The sequence below is a fragment of the Anabrus simplex genome, chromosome 14 (assembly GCF_040414725.1).
Source record: "Anabrus simplex isolate iqAnaSimp1 chromosome 14, ASM4041472v1, whole genome shotgun sequence".
In the NCBI taxonomy this organism is placed as follows: Eukaryota; Metazoa; Arthropoda; class Insecta; order Orthoptera; family Tettigoniidae; genus Anabrus; species Anabrus simplex.
The window spans coordinates 64132978-64152724 of record NC_090278.1 but is presented as its reverse complement, the minus strand read 5'-3'; the positions used below and the strand labels follow the sequence as shown (position 1 = coordinate 64152724).

The 19747-nt window shown below is 39.6% G+C and overlaps 1 protein-coding gene across 1 annotated transcript in view; it reads right to left on the bottom strand.

Moving 5' to 3' along the window:
• The window catches only part of LOC136885466 (uncharacterized), a 203581-nt gene that overhangs the window by 51216 nt on the left and 132618 nt on the right, over positions 1–19747 (bottom strand). The window contains exons 5-7 of the mRNA XM_067158029.2: positions 16336–16456; positions 11197–11450; positions 237–350 (exon numbers count right to left, since the gene is read on the bottom strand). Of these exons, the coding sequence (XP_067014130.2) occupies positions 237–350; positions 11197–11450; positions 16336–16456 (489 nt within the window). The remainder of the gene's footprint in view (positions 1–236; positions 351–11196; positions 11451–16335; positions 16457–19747) is intronic.

Sequence of the window (19747 nt, the reverse complement as noted above, 5' to 3'; positions counted from 1 at the left end):
TGTTGGTGTATTATATTTGGCTGATGTTTCTTGCTTCTTTAGAAAAATGGCAAAAAAACATCAGGATTTATACACCAGACGGACTTTTATAAAAATTCATGCAAATATTATCAAAATGTTTATCTGTTAAGTCATTGCTGGCCATTTATTTTGTTAACCTGCAATAGACTAGGGTATTGACTGTACTTACTATGAACGAGAGTTAACAGACAACACACAAAAATATGCTCACCTACCAGTCACATATCCGTTGTTCTGGAACTCTTTCCACACAAAAGGGTAAACATTTACAAATGTAGCCTTGTCGCCCATCCTTTTCCTCGTCTCTGGTAATTCAAGTTCCGTCTTGCCTGGAACAGAAAAGTAAACTTATACAGTTGGACCCGAGTGATAAATATATCAAGGAGAAGAAGGCATTATGAAAACTGGTGGTTAACCCTTTCCGCTCGTGCGTCGAACTCAGGTCGACAGCCGTCACTCAGCGTTATAGCTTGTGAGTCGACAATGTTTTGCCGCTCGTTGCTAGGTTACCTGGCATGCCAGGGCTTTGTACTCCGTTTCATAAGTGCTGGTTCCTTCCAGAAACCGAAAGAAACCAAATAGGAGTGTTTTAGTTTCTTTTTGCTTAGCAAAATTGCTCCGTTTCCTTGACAATGGAAAGCAGTTATGTGAAGCAACATGGTGGCACACAGTCTGACCGAAGCTGAGATTCTTGTGTCTATTTCGCCTGATTTTGATGATAATGACCATGAAAGTGATCATAATTTTGAATCTGGCGATGAAAGTGATATATCCATTAGTTATTCAAGTGACGATATTGATATTAGCGTCGTAAGACATCATGGAGGAGGCGATAGTATTATGACTCGTCCTGGTCCTGGTCATACTATGCTGACTTCAAACATACCTTGGAGATCGTGGAGAATGGGTGATGCAGGATTGCCCAAATTTCCTTATAGGTGAGTCAGTGGATTCATATGTTGTGGCAATAGACCTAAAATAGAACTAGGGTACTGGCAGCTATTTTCTACTGATCAGTTGCTAACCTCTATTGTCCATGAGACAAATATGCCGAAATTAAAGTACAGCAAAACACTCCACTCCAGAAGAGATCTGTCTGGTTGTCTTGGAGAGCAGTGACTTCAGAAGAGCTGAAGGCATTTATTGGTGTAATTATCAACATGGGGATGAACAGTAAGGTAGAAATGCAGGATTATTTTAGTGAAGACTGGTTGGATAAGTAACCAGGGCTCCATCCAGGCATTTGCTTTGAACGCTTCCACACACTCAAGACATACCATTAAGAAAGTGAAAAAACATTACTTTTTGTCATGTAAATACCAAACATTAATTAATTTGGTAGTTCCTTCCTGTATATATTGTTACAACCAGTACTTAATACCAGGTTTTAAAATGTGAAGACCGAGCTCGATAGCTGCAGTCGCTTAAGTGCGGCCAGTATCCAGTATTCGGGAGATAGTAGGTTCGAACCCTACTGTCGGCAGCCCTGAAAATGGTTTTCCGTGGTTTCCCATTTTCACACCAAGCAAATGCTGGGGCTGTACCTTAATTAAGGCCACGGCCGCTTCCTTCCCACTCCTAGCCCTTTCCTGTCCCATCGTCGCCGTAAGACCGATCTGTGTCGGTGCGACGTTAAACAACTAGCAAAAAAAAAAAAAAAAGTGAAGAATGCAGACAGAAATAAACACAAGTTGGGAGAAATGAGGACTTACAAATACGGTATGTGCCAAAACATACAGTACTCATTTTCGCGCAGTGCGCATGCGCACGCCTGAGTGACTGCGTGTTGTTAGATTGCCATGATGAATTGTGAGTTGTGTAAAGAACGTTGTGCTCTGTGATTGGAAGTTACAATGGGTCTTGCGACGGAGGAAAAAGTGTTTATAGTGGAGTATTATTTTTGCTTGTACGGAAACGGTTATCCAGGTGGGCCGAGTTTAAAGTTAGTGGTGGAACAATATTGTGAACACTAGAATAAGCCAGCACCTAGCTGCTATCTACTGTTAAAAAATTTCGTCGTATGGGTAGTGTATTGTGTCAACGCAAGGGAAGGTCTGGTAGACCAGTAACTGTGTCCATAAATGACAATCATGGATGTGTCCTCAATCAGGTGTTGCAGTCTCCAAAGTGAAGTCTTTGGCGAACAGCCCTGAAATTAAACATCAGCCCTACGTCATTTCGACGGCTGTTTAAAGACATAGGTGGATTTCCGTTCAGAATACAGGTTGGACAACGATTGACGGAGCACGATAGGCATGTGCACGATTTTTGGCCATGGTGTACGAGGATCCAGATTTCTTGTTCAACGTGTGGTTCTCCGACGAAAGTCACATGCACTTGGACAGTTTTATCAATCGCCGAACAACTCGCTTTCTTGATTTTGAGAGGCCAGACACTATAGTCCAGAAACCGCTACATAGTGTGCGTGTGACAATTTGGTGTGCAGTGTCAGGAAACGGTGTGCTAGGTCCATACTTCATAGAGAATGATGATGCTGCACCTTTTACTGTTAACCAGGAACACTATAGGAACATGGTGATCAGGCCATTTATTCAGTATCTAAGAAGGTTTTGTCGTGCCAGGAACATGCAGATGAATAGACAGTGGTTCCAACAAGACCTGCCACACCCCTTGACAGACTACGGCTATGCTGCAAGAAACCTTTCCAGCACGAGTAATTTCCCGTGGGGCTGAGTTCCCCTACTCATCACATTCCCCCGATCTCACACCAGCTGATGCTTACGTGTGGGGGAATGTTAAAGGAGCAAATTTTCAATTGTCCAGATCCATCCAAAACTGTGCCTGCATTACGTCAGAAGATTGCCTCATTCTTTGGGACTCTGCAGCAACCTATGTTCCAGAATATGTTGGAAAATCTGTGTGATTGTTATGAACACTGCCTACAGCGCAATGGATCACATTCTGAACATTCACACTATCATCTTGACAAGTAAGGTAATTTAAAGATAAAAATTTCATTGTTCCGTATTGAAAAGTATAGCAGTTAAAATTGAAATAATAAATAAAGAGGTTCAACCTATTCAATACCAAAGAATAAGAAATGCAGTGATTACATTCTTATTTAATAAGTAGAAGTGATATCGGTTTCGACCCTAGTCCAGGTCATCATCAGCCGATTAAAACATGAAAAACAATGCATAGGAAAAAGAAAATAAAAGATCGAGTTCACTCCGGATCAGTAGAAGAGGCGATATAAGAAATGACGGGGGTAGACACTGTAAAATTCAGAAGTAAAATGTAAGTCACTTAAAAGAAACAGTGCGTAATTTTCTGAGCAGCAGTATGGCACACGCAGTGTTAGGCAAAGTCTTATAATGTTTATGAAAAGCTTTTTTTTTTGAGCACGGTTAAATGAGCTAGCTTGTATACACTGTTATAATAATAATAATAATAATAATAATAATAATAATAATAATAATAATAATAATAATAATAATACAATCGAACACATATGAAGATCCATAGTCGTGCTGAAGCTGAAGATGAGTAGATCAATTGAAGTAACTTGCCAGCTCCCGGTGATCAGCACGATATATTCAATGTCAGGCAATGTGGTTTCTTTTTTTTTTTTTTTTTTTTTTTCTTTTTTTTTTTTTTGCTACTTGCTTTACGTCGTACCGACACAGATAGGTCTTATGGCGACGATGGGACAGGAAAGGCCTAGGAGTGGGAAGGAAGCGACCATGGCCTTAATTAAGGTACAGCCCCAGCATTTGCCAGGTGTGAAAATGGGAAACCACGGAAAACCATTTTCAGGGCTGCCGACAGTGGGGTTCGAACCTACTATCTCCCGAATACTGGATACTGGCCGCACTTAAGCGACTGCAGCTATCGAGCTCGGTCAATGTGGTTTCAAACGCCAACGTAAAATGAAGAATAGCTTAAAGATCCAGTTTTTTTTTTTTTTTCACAATTTTTTTTTCACGTCAACTGTTCCAAAAATTCTACAGGATCACAATTACTTATTCAATTATATTGAATTTTATTACATGTATCTACATATACCTACATTCCCGCAACCGAAACAAATACTGATCTTTAAGCTATTCTTCATTTTACGTTGGCATTTGAAACCACATTGCCTGATGTTGAATATATCGCGCTGATCACCGGGAGCTGGCAAGTTACTTCAATTGATCTACTCATCTTCAGCTTTCGTACGATTATGGATCTTCATATGTGTTCGATTGTATTATGACTTTGTGCCTAACAGTGTATACAAGCTAGCTCATTTAACCTTTCTCCGCTTTTCATAAACATTATAAGACTTTGCCTAACACTGCGTGTGCCATACTGCTGCTCAGAAAATTACGCACTGTTTCTTTTAAGTGACTTACATTTTACTTCTTCTGAATTTTACAGTGTCTACCCCCGTCATTTTTTATATCGCCTCTTCTACTGATCCGGAGTGAACTCGATCTTTTATTTTCTTTTTCCTATGCATTGTTTTTCACGTTTTAATCGGCTGATAATGAGCTGGACTAGGGTCGAAACCGGTACCACTTCTACTTATTATTAAATAAGAATGTAATCACTGCATTTCTTATTCTTTGGTACTGAATAGGTTGAACCTCTTTATTTATTATTTCAATTTTAACTGTTAAGTAAGGTAATGACAATAAGACTAGCATAATTTCCAGTACTGTATATTTTGGCGCATACTGTAATTTGAGTGGAAAAGGTTAAAGCCTTGAAATTGTTGACAGTTTCAAATACCTAGGGAGTGAATTTAAGACAGAATACAAGGCTGGATGTGGAGATTAGCAACAGGAGCAATGCATTCTACTAGGGCGTAAGAAACCTTGTCTGGAATAAGGAAGTGTAAAGAGATAATGTAGAAAATGTATTGTGCACCTATACTGACTTATGCGGCTGAGACCTGGACGATGACAAGTAGGGCAGAGAGTAGAATTCAGGCCAGCAAAATGAAATACCTAAGAAGTGTGATAGGAAAGACTGATTGAGAAACAAAGATGTAAGAGACTAGATCGGAATGCAAAACCTGAATGAGAGAATTGATACTACGATGGTTTGAATATGTGAAGAGGATGGCTGAGAAAGGAATACCAAAACAGATGATAGAGATGAAGTTCTACGGAGAGAGACTAAGAACAAGGTGAACTGATTCAATAAAGGGGAGTGCAAGAAGAAGAAGAAGAAGCCTGGACTGGGACAAAGTGATGGAAGAGGAATGGTTGAAGGAGAGAGGAAGGTGGAGAAGTGCCATAAATACCCCGACCTGGCAGGAGCTGGATAAGGGGAAAGGAGGAGGATGATCAGTACAGCAGGATAAACATTTTTCACTTCCTCATCTTCTCAGGAAACAAGTTGCTTCAACAAAGCAACAGTTACAAGGTGTACAGGGAAGTTGTTTGCCTGTCAACAAGTGCTGGCTGATTCTGGGATAGAGTTCTACTGTGAGATAAGACGTACTGAAGCAGAAAACATTGCAATGGAAAAGTTTGGCGATTCCATGCATGTGTAAAATCTCTCTGTCCGTTATCTCTCTCGCACAACAAATGTCACGAGTTGCATAATTACTACAGCCCATCTCTACGGCAATGTCTACAAAATTGTCAGCTGTCAAGTGAAATTTTACAGTGAAAAATCCATATAATCCTATTTTTTAAATATTTTTTTTTTGCCCACCAGACTTCACGATGATTGTTAACCAAATCACGTCATTTGACAAGATGAACTTGCCTTATAGAGCATGAATCGTTGACAAGGTCAGCTGGCAGCAATAAAAGGCCAAGTATAAACACATGCAGTTCAAATCCTAATCTAAAGATGTCTCTTGAATGCATTACAGAATGAACTACAGTCTTGTGTCTTTGGAAGTATCCCAACCTAATACACACCCCTATACACCTTCGATGAGAAACAACAGTTATTTGTTGTGTGTTCTATCAAGACCTCAATTGCCATTATGATGGTGAAAAGGTGTAGTTGCACAGAGGAAGAAGAGATAAGAAATCCCCTAAAAAAGTTTTAGACCGTGATTCTGAAGGTGCAGATTATTAGTGATCACACAAAAAATTGTGCAAAGGAAATTTCCATGATACTGATAACAGTATATGGGAGAGCCTCTCAAACGCCCCAAATCTCACGCGTGCAAACAGCGGTGCAGGGTTCCTGTGCACAGTGCATCGGTCCCGCTTGGCTCGGACCAACGCTTCGTCTCTGGGCTACTCGGCTAAGCTCGGCTCAACTCAGCTCGGATTTGGAGCGCTACGGAGCAAGTGAGAAAGAGGGAGACAGGGGGAGCGAGCGGGACAGGCGTGGGGAAAGAGAGAGACAGTGCTATTGCTCCAAATCGAGGAGTGGGGGTCTGCACTCTGGTCAACCAAGCAAAGTCATCTTTTGCGCAGTGCATGCACCAGGCACATGCATCCTGAGAGGCCCTGGTATAAGGAGTACTTTACAAAGGAAAAATTGCAGTAAGTGTATCCTCCTAATTCAATACATCATATAATTCCATCATTAGATGGAGTAATCAAATTTGACTCATTTGAGCCATCTTCAGTGAAAAAAAGGGTAGGGGGTTAAAGTAATTTACATAATACAAGCTAAAAATGTGCCAAAAAACATAATGAAGGAACAAGTGAAAAACAAAAAACAGACTTGACTGAAATAAAAATAACTCAGTATACAATATTTAAATCATCATATGGAGCAATAAACAACTCGCTGCGATAAAATTCAGTGAAAAAAAGGTGTTGATACAAAACATAATTGAATCTAAAAACTGTGTCAACCTAAGAAGAAAAGAAATGAAAACAAATAATACAGATGGAGGCAAGTAATAAGTGCACATAGCGAGGTTGCAGACCTCTTAGTCTAACAAATTTTGGTTTTATAACAATTCAAATTAGGATGATAACCGTGTCAAAAATTCAGGCTGAAAGTCTGCCTATGTAGAGACGCCATCACATCAAATGGATAGAAGGGGAGCAGGAGCATAAAAGTTTGGGCTTCTCAAACTCTACAAAGGCAGACTTTCGGCCTGAATTTTCGACACAGTGATTTCATCCTATTAGTATCAACATTTGACAGTCATTCAATGGACGACCAGGAAAGGCAATTAGTTGACGAAGAAATGGATGAAGAAATTACAATGAATGAAATTGAAATGGCAGTAAGAAAGATGAAGAATGGAAAAACTGCTGGGATAGATGAAATTTCAGTGGAGATGATAAAGGCAGCTGGAGCTGTAGGCCTGCAGTGGACATATCGGGTTCTCAGGAATGTCTGGGAGAATAAGGAGGTCCCTGAGGATTGGCAAAAAGGAATAATCATCCCAATTTTCAAGAAAGGTGATAAGAAAGTTTTGAAGAACTACAGGGGAATTACTCTAATATCCCACGTTGCTAAGATAATGGAAAGGATACTGGAAAGTAGAATAAGGTTGAGGGTTGAGAAGCAGATACAGGAAAATCAGTTTGGTTTCAGAAGTGGAAGGTCAACAATAGAGCCCATTTTCATTATGAGACAACTAATGGAAAAGCATTGGGAGTACGGGAATGATATGGTGATGACATTCATTGATATTGAAAAGGCATATGACAGTGTCCCTAGGACGAAAGTTTGGGACAGTCTGGTGCAAAAAGGAACTGGACAGGGATTAATAAAAATGATCATGGCATTGTATAAGGAATGTTGTAGTTGCATGCAAACACAAGTTGGCAGGACAAGTTGGTTCAAAATAACTAGTGGGCTGAGACAGGGAAGTGTTCTATCACCAATCCTGTTTACAATAGTAATGGATGACATCATGAGAACGGCAAAAGCAGCATATGGAGGAAGAGAAATGAACATGATGTTATTTGCAGATGATATTGTAATTTGGGGAGAAGACGACAGGAAGGTTCAAGAACAGTTGAATGTGGTGAATGGGAAGATTGAAGAATGTGGATTGAAAATAAGTGTAGAAAAGAGGAAAACTCTTGTTATGACTAGAGGGGAGAAAGAAGGGAAAGGTCAGATTAGACTTGCAGACAAGCCCCTGGAAGTAGTGGAAACGTTTAAATACCTGGGGAGTGAATTAATGGAGAATGCTCGACTGGATGTTGAGATTAGTAAAAGGATTCAAGCTGGAAGTTGTTTCTATCATAGGGTAAGAAATATGTTATGGGACAAAGATGTGCCAATGGAAGCAAAGGATACTATGTTCAAGATGTATTACGTACCCATAACAACTTACGGAGCAGAAACTTGGACAATGACAAAGAAGGATGAGAGTCGAATACAGGCAGCCGAAATGAAATTCTTGAGGAGTATGATACAGAAGAGTAGAAGAGACAAAATAAGGAATGAGAAAATCCGGGAAGAAAATGGAGTGGAAAAAATGAATGATAGAATAGAGAAGAGCCGACTAAGATGGTTTGGGTACATAAAGCGAATGAGCGACGAAAGAATGCCAAAAAAGGTGATGGAAATGCAAATCCAAGGAAGGAGAGGCCGTGGACGACCACGATTGAGATGGAAGGATACCATCCAACGCAGCATTATAGAAAGAAACCTGGACTGGGACACAGTGTTGGAGGAGGAGCGGTGGAAAGACCGAAGAAAGTGGAGAGGAACCATATTTGCCCCTACCCGGCTACAGCTGGATAAAGGGAAATGATGATGATGATGATGATGATTATCAACATTATCACTATCACTTGCTTGGCTATGTACAGTCACAATCCGCACAGGTAGTTCATTGTCTGAGGTGGAATCGGCACTTGATTCATCACAAGATCGGAATCACTGTCCACAAAGTCCGAGAGTATACCAGTCATTAAGTATATGGCAGTTTATTTTCACTGCCATAATTTAATTGTGTTTACTTGTGTGACTGCCATTGTTTGTGTATTAATATGCTAGATTTTTAGAATTTTGGATTTCTGACACTCCTGCAGATATTTTTAGCACAAAAAATGTGTTTCTTTGTGTTTCTTTGCCTTCCAGTGTTCATTCTTACTCCATTTGTATGCATGTGGTAGCAGGAATAATAACATTTTCCAACTTTTATTTTCCTGATCAAATGATTTTAATTCATTAATTAATAAAGTGAGAAATACATTTCATAATGATCTCAAAATTATCCTTACCGAGCTGGATAGCTGGAGTCGCTTAAGTGCGGCCAGTATACAGTAATCGGGAGATAGTGAGTTCGAGCCCCACTGTCGGCAGCCCTGAAGATGGTTTTCCGTGGTTTCCCATTTTCGCACCAGGCAAATGCCGGGGCTGTACCTTAATTAAGGCCACGGCTGCTTCCTTCCACTTCCTAGGCCTTTCCTATACCATCGTCGCCATAAGACCTATCTGTGTCTGTGCAACGTAAAAGCAAATAGCAAAAGAAAAAGAAAATCCTGAATTTAGATCACTATGTTTTGCACACCCTGATTAAGTTTCGGTTTCATATCTTGAACAGCAGAGGAGTTACATACATTTTTTCAGAAAGCCTTCATTTTTCATTAAATCACTAAAAGGATTGAACATCGCACCGACATAAACAGGTCTTATGGAGATGATGGGATAGAAAGTAATAGGTCAAATACGTCAGCCTCGTGTCGGTAGATTTACTGGCACGTGAAAGAACTCCCGCAGGACTAAATTCTGGCACCTCGGCGTCTCCAAAAACCGTAAAAGAATAGTTAGTGGGACGTAAAACAAATAACATTATTATTAGAAAGTAATAGGAGTGTGAAGGAAGTGAACGTGGCCTTAATTTGCCTTCAGGGCTGCCGACATTGAGGTTCCAACCCACTACCTCCAGAAAGCAAACCAATAGTTACGTGACCAGAAAGGAGCGTTGTTTGCTACTTTTGGGAGAAAGGAAGTGGAAGCTCTTGACAATGTAAATAGCGTGGTGTTACTCTTCATTTAGAAGAATGTTTTGAGGTCTACCATTCCAAGCAATCGTGGTGAGGCAATGTAAAGCCGTGTATACACTTGAGCATTCGCCCCGAATGAGCATGCGTTTGCCCAGTTTTGCTCAGATGAGTACAGGGCGAACTGAATGGATCCGCATGCCTCAGCCCGATCCAAATGTTGTCGGTACCTCAAAGTGAGCACGTGCTATGTTCGTGCTCAGTGTGGACGCTTGATGACGAGTGGGGTAGCCCGAACAGTATGAGCTGACTGCTTCCGCCTATGCATATGCGATCTCGCTCGTGCAAGTCAAGTGAAGGAAGAGTGTGAAAGTAATTTCAAGTTGAAATGGAATTGTCCCAGGATAATTCTCTTATCCTCCTGGGGTACTACCACAAGTATCCCGTTCTGTGGAACCCCAAGGATGAGTTCTATTACAATACCTTAAAATCATCTCTCTTCGTACAGTTTTCTTTGCCACCACGCTTTCTCCTTTTTGTTTTCAAGGAATGCAATAAATACATATAACAATAACTGGCGAGATCAATTTTCAATTCACCATTGTAGCCTCAGGTCAGGTAAAACAATATACCACACCTAAACACAGACTGTGTTTTTGGTCCGCTCGAGGTCCGAACACAGTGGAAACTTGCTCAACAAATTGGCATGCGAGTCGTGCTTGTGCGCTCCCGCATTGACAACACATGCTCATTCGGGGCGAATGCTCAAGTGTATACCCGGCTTAACTGGCCAGTTCATAACTACATACAAAATTAAAAAAAAAAAAGAAAAAAAAAAACAAACAACCTTTCCTGGTAGATTTTATATGATATTTTTATATGTTAGCATGCTTCCAATCTCTCTGCTAGGTCATTTAAATATGATTTGTAACTGAATTCATCAAGGTATTTAAATACAATGTTACATATTTTTATTTTACAATTTGTTTTATGTTTTACCGACACAGATATTTATTTATTTAATTATTTATTTATTTATTTATTTATTTATTTGTGTCTTACAGTGATGATGGGACATGAAAGGATAGGAGAAGGAAGGAAGGAAGGAAGGAAGGAAGGAAGGAAGGAAGGAAGGAAGGAAGTGGCTATGGCCTTAAGGTACAGCCCCAGCATTTGCCTGATGAGAATGGGAAACCACACAAAACCATCTCCAAGGCTGCCGACAGAGGGGCAGTGTTAACTGAATCCCAAAGGTTAACGAAAGTTATTCCAAACTACTCATTTTAGGATTTGTAGAAAATTAATAGTAATACCATGTAATAATCCATTATACCAGTAAGAATGGGTATGAGAGCTTGAGGCGTGCCGTCTCCCACGATGTTGTATCCCTGAAGCTCGATGGACTTCAGAGTCTCCCGCATGTAGTGGTGAGAGCGCGGCAGCTTGCGGATGAACATGTTGCGAGACAGAGAGTCGAAACCCCACATCAGTACGTTCAGGCGGAGACTGTCCTTGGGTACTTTGTCCCATCCTGTCCGGTCGACCACGTCCTGGTCGTGTCGAATACCTGCCATAATGTTGTGCCACCTGGAAGAGGATAAAGAATAAATCATCTATCTTTCACTAATGTTAGGTTATTCTACTTGCAACCAGGGTTGATTAAATGACCAGTTCTGTTTAAAATTACTTAGAAAAAAAAAAAAAAAAGAAACAGCTAACAAGTTAAAAATTTCCACCTTTCCACCATTTTAATAATATTTGATTATATATTAAGAGTTTACTAAAAAAAGCTTTGGCAAATCCATCCATCAGTTCTACCGGACCGATGTGCTTCATTTTTGTTGTATTCTCTCCGGAATTACCTGACAGTGAATCATGAGGCATTGATAGGTCTCTAAGTTCAGTAATCATAAAATCAAATCATTAAATGATCACTCCAGTAATTGCAGGCAAAGGCTTACCCTAATCCGCAATACACTCTGTACTTAGCAGGTTGCTAAGCAACTAACACTCATTAACTCTTTCTGGCGAGCATAGCTCGCAGCGGCTGAAATTACGCTCAGGCCGCACTGCGGGCATAGCCCGTAGTAAGGTTTGACAATTCACTAAAAATCGAACGAGCTATGCACGCATTCTAGTGGTTACATAGTGTTTCTTCATGTATTAGTTATGAGAGTATTTAAACAGATGGCAGTATTATATGTGTAAGTCAGAGAATTTACGATATTTTCGATAAACATGCATAAGTAGATGTTGTCACTCAGTCAGCTCTAAGACATTGCTTCTTGCAGCAAACATGTGCTTGACGAAAGTGATATTTTCGATATTTTATGGTATATTATAACTTTATGCGCAAATGAACATATTATTGACATATGAATTCAAAACAACTTCTTATTATGATTGAGTTCGTTTTACACCTAGCGCATGTTCCCGCGTATTTCAAATTTGCGTGAATACGTAAGATATTAGTAAAGTTGTCTGTTTAGAAGACTGTATTTTCTCTTTCTCATAAATCTTTTGTGGTAAATGGAACAATATTTTTACATTTGAGTAACTTTTGACAGAATTGATCAATTAAAATAAAATTTCATAAGAGCTCCCATTTTCATTAATGTATTGTTATTATTAAACTATTATTATTGAAAAATTATTATTTTTATATCGTACTCATTATTGTCGTTGTTTTGTAATTGCAATGCACATTTTATGTTAGCTAAATAGGGTAAGTATAACAGTATTTCAGAAAACTGTACTTCCTTAGTTATCCATCAGACCAACGTGGCATAATACAAACAGTGTTTTTCAAAAACTAGATGCTCAAACAAGCACAAAGAAAAAAGAATCATGAAAATATCTCCTACAAGTACAGAGATATAATGTTTTAAATATCCTTAAAAATGCCCAGTCCAGAACGTTTGTTAGGGATATGAAGGCCCAGACTGGAATGGGTTAATATTCTGATATATGTGATTTTCATCCTTGGTAATGTCATTGCAAGCAGCCGTGTTTGATTACTAACTGTCAAGCCAGAGAGTATACACTTCCTCTGATCACAGAAGATTAGTATTCCCTGCTAGATATATTCAACAGATGGTAGAGTATTCCTAATAACTTACATGCTGCTAAGGGAAAAAATGTCTACACACAAACAGATCTCATCATGACACACGTCTCAAGACATTATCTGGGAAAACCTATTGAAGGATAACCTAGCTACACTAGAAAGAGTGGAGGTCATTTATCTTACGAAAGTTCTCTGCCGGGCAAAAAACGCTCCTTCGGGACTAACCCATGAGCTCACAAGACAACCATTCTATATAGGCAGAGCTGCCAACCTCTGGAATGGCTTTTCCGTAATTCCCCTTCCCTACCCTCGGAAAAATGTTGGAGTCAAATCCAAAGCACACTCATCCCTTCTGGACACTCTCTTTGTCTTTCCCGACAACAATCTGTTCTAAAATATATCCTATTACACAATACGTTTGCACATTACCTGTTCTGTCATAAAATATTCTTTATAGCTTGTTTCACATGCAGCAGGTGCTTTTGTGGGGGATTTTTCTTTTAGCATCCTTCCTCCTGTGAGGACATTTTCCGCTTATGAACAATAAGCGATTCCAGTGTAGATGTGATTATTGTAGCCCTGAAGTCCTTCTGTTTTTTCCTATTAACACTGAGAAATCTTTCTGTGGGAGAGTTACTGGAAGGTATACTTAATACTGCAATAATAGAAAATTACATTTTATAGTGAAAGATAGCAGAGTAGAGTTCCTCACAATGAATTTCACAACGCTCACGGGTATGAAAAGGAAGTGACGATCGAATAAAAATCGTTGCCAACTCATAAGCATTGAAATGAAGAGAGTCGAGTACTAATGCTCGAAAAGATTCATTTTTCCTTTTTTCCTTATTTTTTCCGTAGAAATTATAATGTCGCTTTTCCGTAATAATTTACCCTTTGGCCGTAATCCCGTAATCGTGAGGGGAAATCCGTTATAATTACGGATAATCCGTAACAGTTGGCACCTCTGTATAGGAGAACTGTGATTAAAAGTACCACTGCCTTCTACAACATAATACCAAGCTTTACATCAAGAACTGCAGGATTAAAAAGCAAATACAGGGTGTCCCAAAAAAACACCGACAACGCTTAGTATGTTGTGCGGGAAGGCAAACTGATCCATTTTCACGAAGGAACCCATATTCAGAAACGCACGGCTTGGATGCTGTAGCGCATTGAACTGTGAGATGGGTGTGCGCTCCGCATGTCGTCTGTAAACCCAACACGAGTAAAACATCGGGCTCATTACAAACGGTGTTAGAACTGTGAACCTCCTACATCACTGCACAGCCTACATCGCCGGTGGTGAGCCTCACACACATAACTCGATAGTGTGGTTGTCTTTGAAGAATTTCAATCACTCCGTGGATTTGAGCAATAAAGTCCTCGGCTGACGTTACTGCGGTGTCATACACCATGCTCTTCATACTATCTACGTGGAACTGTCCGGTTTCTCTTAGTCGTCTCTCGATGGCCGCGAACGTGGAATGATGTGGGGTACATCTGTTTGGAATACGTTCCGCATACAACCTTGCAGCAGCTCTACCATTGCAATTCGCTTTACCGTATGCAAGCACCATGTCAGTCATTTCCTCAGCTGTGTACTGGTACATGTCGCACTGCTGTTAACGACGTTACTGCACCGGCAGACTGCAGTACTCAAATAATGCAGCAGAATGCGCATCAAGAAATGTTGTTAGGCTGAAGTTGTCCAACCGCAGTACACAGATAGCTAAAGGTATGCATACCTTCCGTGTTAAGACACCAAATCAGAACAAATTTTCACAACCGTTCTCAGACTTTGACGCTCTCTAGCGCCCTACTGGTGCATTTCTGGACAGAGGCTCCTTCATGAAAACCGATCAGTCCACCATCCCGCACAACATACTAAGCCTCGTCGGTGTTTCTTGAGGACATCCTGTATATAGATAGAGTTTTACCAAACACGGCAATATGATGTCAGAATGGATGAATTCAGACTACAAACTGCGGCATATCATAATGCGCTTCTTACTAAATGTTCATAAAACTATTGAAAACATCACGCAAAACAATATGACTACGACAGACATATCAAGACGAGTTTTCTGACCTATTTATAACCAATGCTACGGAGCAGCGCGGGTCCTTCAGTTCTTGTGCATGTTTTCAAAATATCCTCAGCCGTGTTCATAGTTCAAGATTAAAATACATAGAAAGTACAGGTTTCACAGATATACACAGTTAACAATGCATTGTTATGAACATCTTGCCCTAATCGTGGGAAAGGCTTAAAAAAAACTGAGTCTTTGAGTCTTGAGCATGCAAGATATCTCGTTTGTAAAGGCATATTACACGTGAAATCCACTTAATATTTTGTCTTCAATTATCTTAAAAACCTTCCAAAGAATGAAGAATTACAACTATATACAATTATTGAAGAGTAGAGCGTTCAGCAGGTCACTTCCTGTGAGTGAAAAGGGAAGGTTTTTAAATTCGGACGAAATAGACCAACTATGTTTGAATTAAAAGAGCATCTCCATGTGCAGTTGTATCCAAATCCCGTGTCACCTCCCACAGCTGATTCACATCTGACCACCTACTGTCCTCACAGCTGCCTTCCTCCTATAAAATTACGCACCGTTTGCAAAGGGAGAAAGACAGGAAAATGATGTGAAGCACTACATGAAGTAACGGTGGTGGTGGTGATTATTGTTTTAAGAGAAAGTACAACTGGGCAACCATCAAATCATATCAGTGTTTTTCGGGCTCGTAGGCCGTGCGACGTTTCACTGAAGACTGTGCTCCGAACTATCAAGGGTTACAAACCATCATTTTCGTCATTATTCCGTACTGAAAATAGCTTTTCTTTTTTTTTGCTAGGGGCTTTACGTCGCACCGACACAGATAGGTCTTATGGCGACGATGGGATGGGAAAGGCCTAGGAGTTGGAAGGAAGCGGCCGTGGCCTTAATTAAGGTACAGCCCCAGCATTTGCCTGGTGTGAAAATGGGAAACCACGGAAAACCATCTTCAGGGCTGCCGATAGTGGGATTCGAACCTACTATCTCCCGGATGCAAGCTCACAGCCACGCGCCTCTACGCGCACGGCCAACTCGCCCGGTCTGAAAATAGCTAATCACAAAGTTTACACAAGGAGTAATTTATAATACCACCTATTCAATATAATTTATTCTACTATTGTGTGGTCAAATACACATAGAAATTACCAGAATTTTAAATGTACATGTTTCGCCCACTTTTTATTGGGCATCATCAGCCTCGTTCAATCTTAAAACGCACACTGCTCTGAGGAATCTTAACAAATTACATAAAACGTATCGATGAGAAGTGAACTCCATCGCAGCAAATGGTCACATATTTCTCCAACAGAGTAAAATGAACCGACAGATCTAAAATCGAACTTACGTGTCTCCTTTTTCAGACTTGCAGTAAACCTTGACGAAGTCTGACCCTTCTAAGTTGTATTCGGTATGCGACTTGGTCGTCAATCCATCGTGCGTGTTTTGGTCACTACCCCTCAGCACATCTGTAAGAGGAAAATACAGAAGTGAGTAACAATTCTAAACGCTGGGGAAGTATTCAGTACATTACTATGGTGGTCTGATGAGAAGTCACGAGAGGTGTGAGGGGTAAGCATGACTGCCGCACATGTACGCATCTCAATTCTCAAGGGCTGACAAACATCTTTTCCATCCATGGTGACTTGTGAATTGAGGTGCTTAATATTAAAACTTTTTAAAAAATTATTATTATAATTTTTTTTTTTACACAGTCCGCTTTACATTGCACTGACACAGAGATATCTCATGGTGATGATTGGGATAGGAAAGGGCTTGGAATGGGAAGGAAACGACCGTGGCCTTACTGAAGGTTGATGCAAGTGTGATAACAGGTATAACTTGAAAACATTACTCTTTCACCCATGGGTAGGGGCATAATTTTTTAGCATTAATTTTTGTTGGATTCCGCGAAAAAGGAAACAATTTTTCACGTTATTTCGCGAAAAAGGGCTGACCTCATCGCTTTAATTTCGCGTTAATCATTTCCTAAAATTATCCATAAAAGTTCAATTCGTGAGATTTGTGAATTATTCATAAACCAAACAAAAAACCAAACCCCATGGCACTACAGCCCTTGAAGGGCCTTGGCCTACGAAGCGACAGCTGCTCAGCCCGAAGGCTTGCAGATTACGAGATGTCAGCACGACGAATCCTCTCGGCCATTATTCTTGGCTTTCTAGATCGGGGCCGGTATCTCACCGTCAGATAGCTCCTCAATTCTATCATGTAGGCTGAGTGGACCCCGAACCAGCCCTCAAGTCCAGGTAAAAATCCCTGACCTGGCCGGGAATCGATCCGGGGCCTACGGGTAAGAGGCAGGCACGTTACACCTACACCACGGGGCCGGCTCTGTGAATTATTCATGTGAAAGATAAATAAATAGAAACAATATTGATAATGATTTATTATTCGTTATGTAATCTTGATGAGACTAAAATATAGCCCTAATCAAGATTACATAACAAATTACACTTTCACCCTACATGGCCGTAGCTTTCACCCTATATGGCCATGCTTTTAAGGGATTTTATACAATGTTAATAAGAAGAAATACTTCTGTCGAAATGATAAACCTTATTCTGTATCCTGTTTCCCTTCACACACGTGATATTGGAATTAAATTTCATTATTTTCCATGAATTTCGCTGAATTTTGGCACTTATCGCAAAATAAGTAAATTTCGCTTTAAATAGGCCTTGGCGCTGTAATTCGCGAAAACAAAATGACTAATTTCTTAACTAGAACCATATGATTCATTATGATATCTCAAAATCGCTTCAAAATATTTCTTGTTGCGCTTATCGTTAATGAAAAAAATCATGCCTCTACCCATGGGTAATTAATACAAGTATTAAGCTTGAATTATTATTATTATTATTATTATTATTATTATTATTATTATTATTATTATTACTTGTATGTATAGCTATGAAGTGTACATCCATTTAGTATTAGTGTTGTTATTATTTACATAGTTCAATGATCACGCTGTTTTTTAGGTTATGTAATGAAAGAAGCACTGTATCTAGACATTTATATCAGTTAATGTAAATACCTATTCTTACCTGTATATATATAAATTGTAATCCCTAATTGTGAAACACACTGTCTCCCAGAATGGTATAGACCAAGGTAACTAGAATAAAAGGTAGGCTACTCCGGCGGTTGAAGCTTCCATTGGCTGGAGCGCTATGACGTCACGGGATATGAACGATAGCGAGTAAGGTACACAGTCGCAGTACAGCAAGCCTGTGAGTTCTCCTGCCTGTGAAACATCTTCTCAATCTTTCATCAAATAATAGTCTGGTTTAGTCCGATTCGATAAGTAACGGCACTTCCAATAGATTTAAAAACGTGAAAATGCGTTAAATTTCGTCACATGCTGAGCAGGTAGAACATCAACTATCAAATACACAACATATAATACGATAAGAAATAAAATATTGCCATGCAACTCAAAATAATTAATTTATTTCCTGATGAAGTAAATGTTTATATCAAATGGCATAGGAAAATATGCATCATATGGACATCTTATGGAATTATATTAAATTATTAAAACGTACGTATCAGGAGACTTAATTACTTGATGAACCAGCCCAAAGCTTAGCCTTCTTATTGGCATATTTTCTCAGTGCTAGCTCCTTACCCTTTGCATTAAAATGCCATATCCTAATAAATGTCCTGGTCCTTATGTAGAGACAAATTATTTTGTCATGGAATACTAGAAATTTTGACTAAATAATAGAAATAAGAGTTTTCATTATGTTTTTGCAACTGGATACAGTCTTACTGTGAAATACACCATATGAAATTTCGAACTGGGCTATATTATTTAACTACTCATGACTCGGATGTGTGAGGCCCTCTTTTGAAATAACCGAGATCCAGTAACAGGTCTGTTTTCGCATGACATTTTTGTCTCTTTCTTCGTATTTACTATATATCGGATCACGGATACTGTATTATTTCACGAGCTTCAAAATATATTCAGAAATATAAGTTATTAGCACATAATAATGTTAATGTTATTGGATTTTACGTCCCACTAACTATGTATTTGAGCACCTTCACCACCTGACTGAGACAGGATCGAACCTGCCAAGTTGGGCTAAGAAGGCCAGCGCTCTACCATTTGAATTGTTACTCAGCCCGGCTATTAGCACATAACAATAATTATAGAAAATGTGATTTTCATTCAGTCATTTATATCCGACACCTTTTTACCGTATGAGCTGTAATAATGGAGATATTCAAGAGTTTATTACAAAGTGTTTCAACAACCAAGCATTGCTGACGAGGAAACATTGTTATGCCATCACAGTAGCAAACTAACTGGCTATGATGGTTGTTGTCGTTATTGTCTTTATAATATGCAAAATAATAATAATGTTATTTGTGTTACGTCTCACTAACAACACTTGCGGTTTTCTGAGGGTCGAGGTGCCATAATTTTGTCCCAAGGGAGTTCTTTTACGTGCCGACAATTTTTAGCGCCACACACGTTTCCATAATACGTTGACTGCATTTTAACCAGTACAGTGGTTCTACTTCAGATACTGACAACACGAACACTTTTCACGTAGTGAACCACTATAAAAGTATTATGTATCCGTGATCTGACATACAGTAAATATGTAGAAAGAAATAAAAATGTCGGGCAGTCGGTCACTTGATTTCTTGGCTTACGCTGCGTGAACCATCAACGATAGACCCCAAGTGTAAGCGTACGAAATGTAGAGCATAGAAACCTCTAC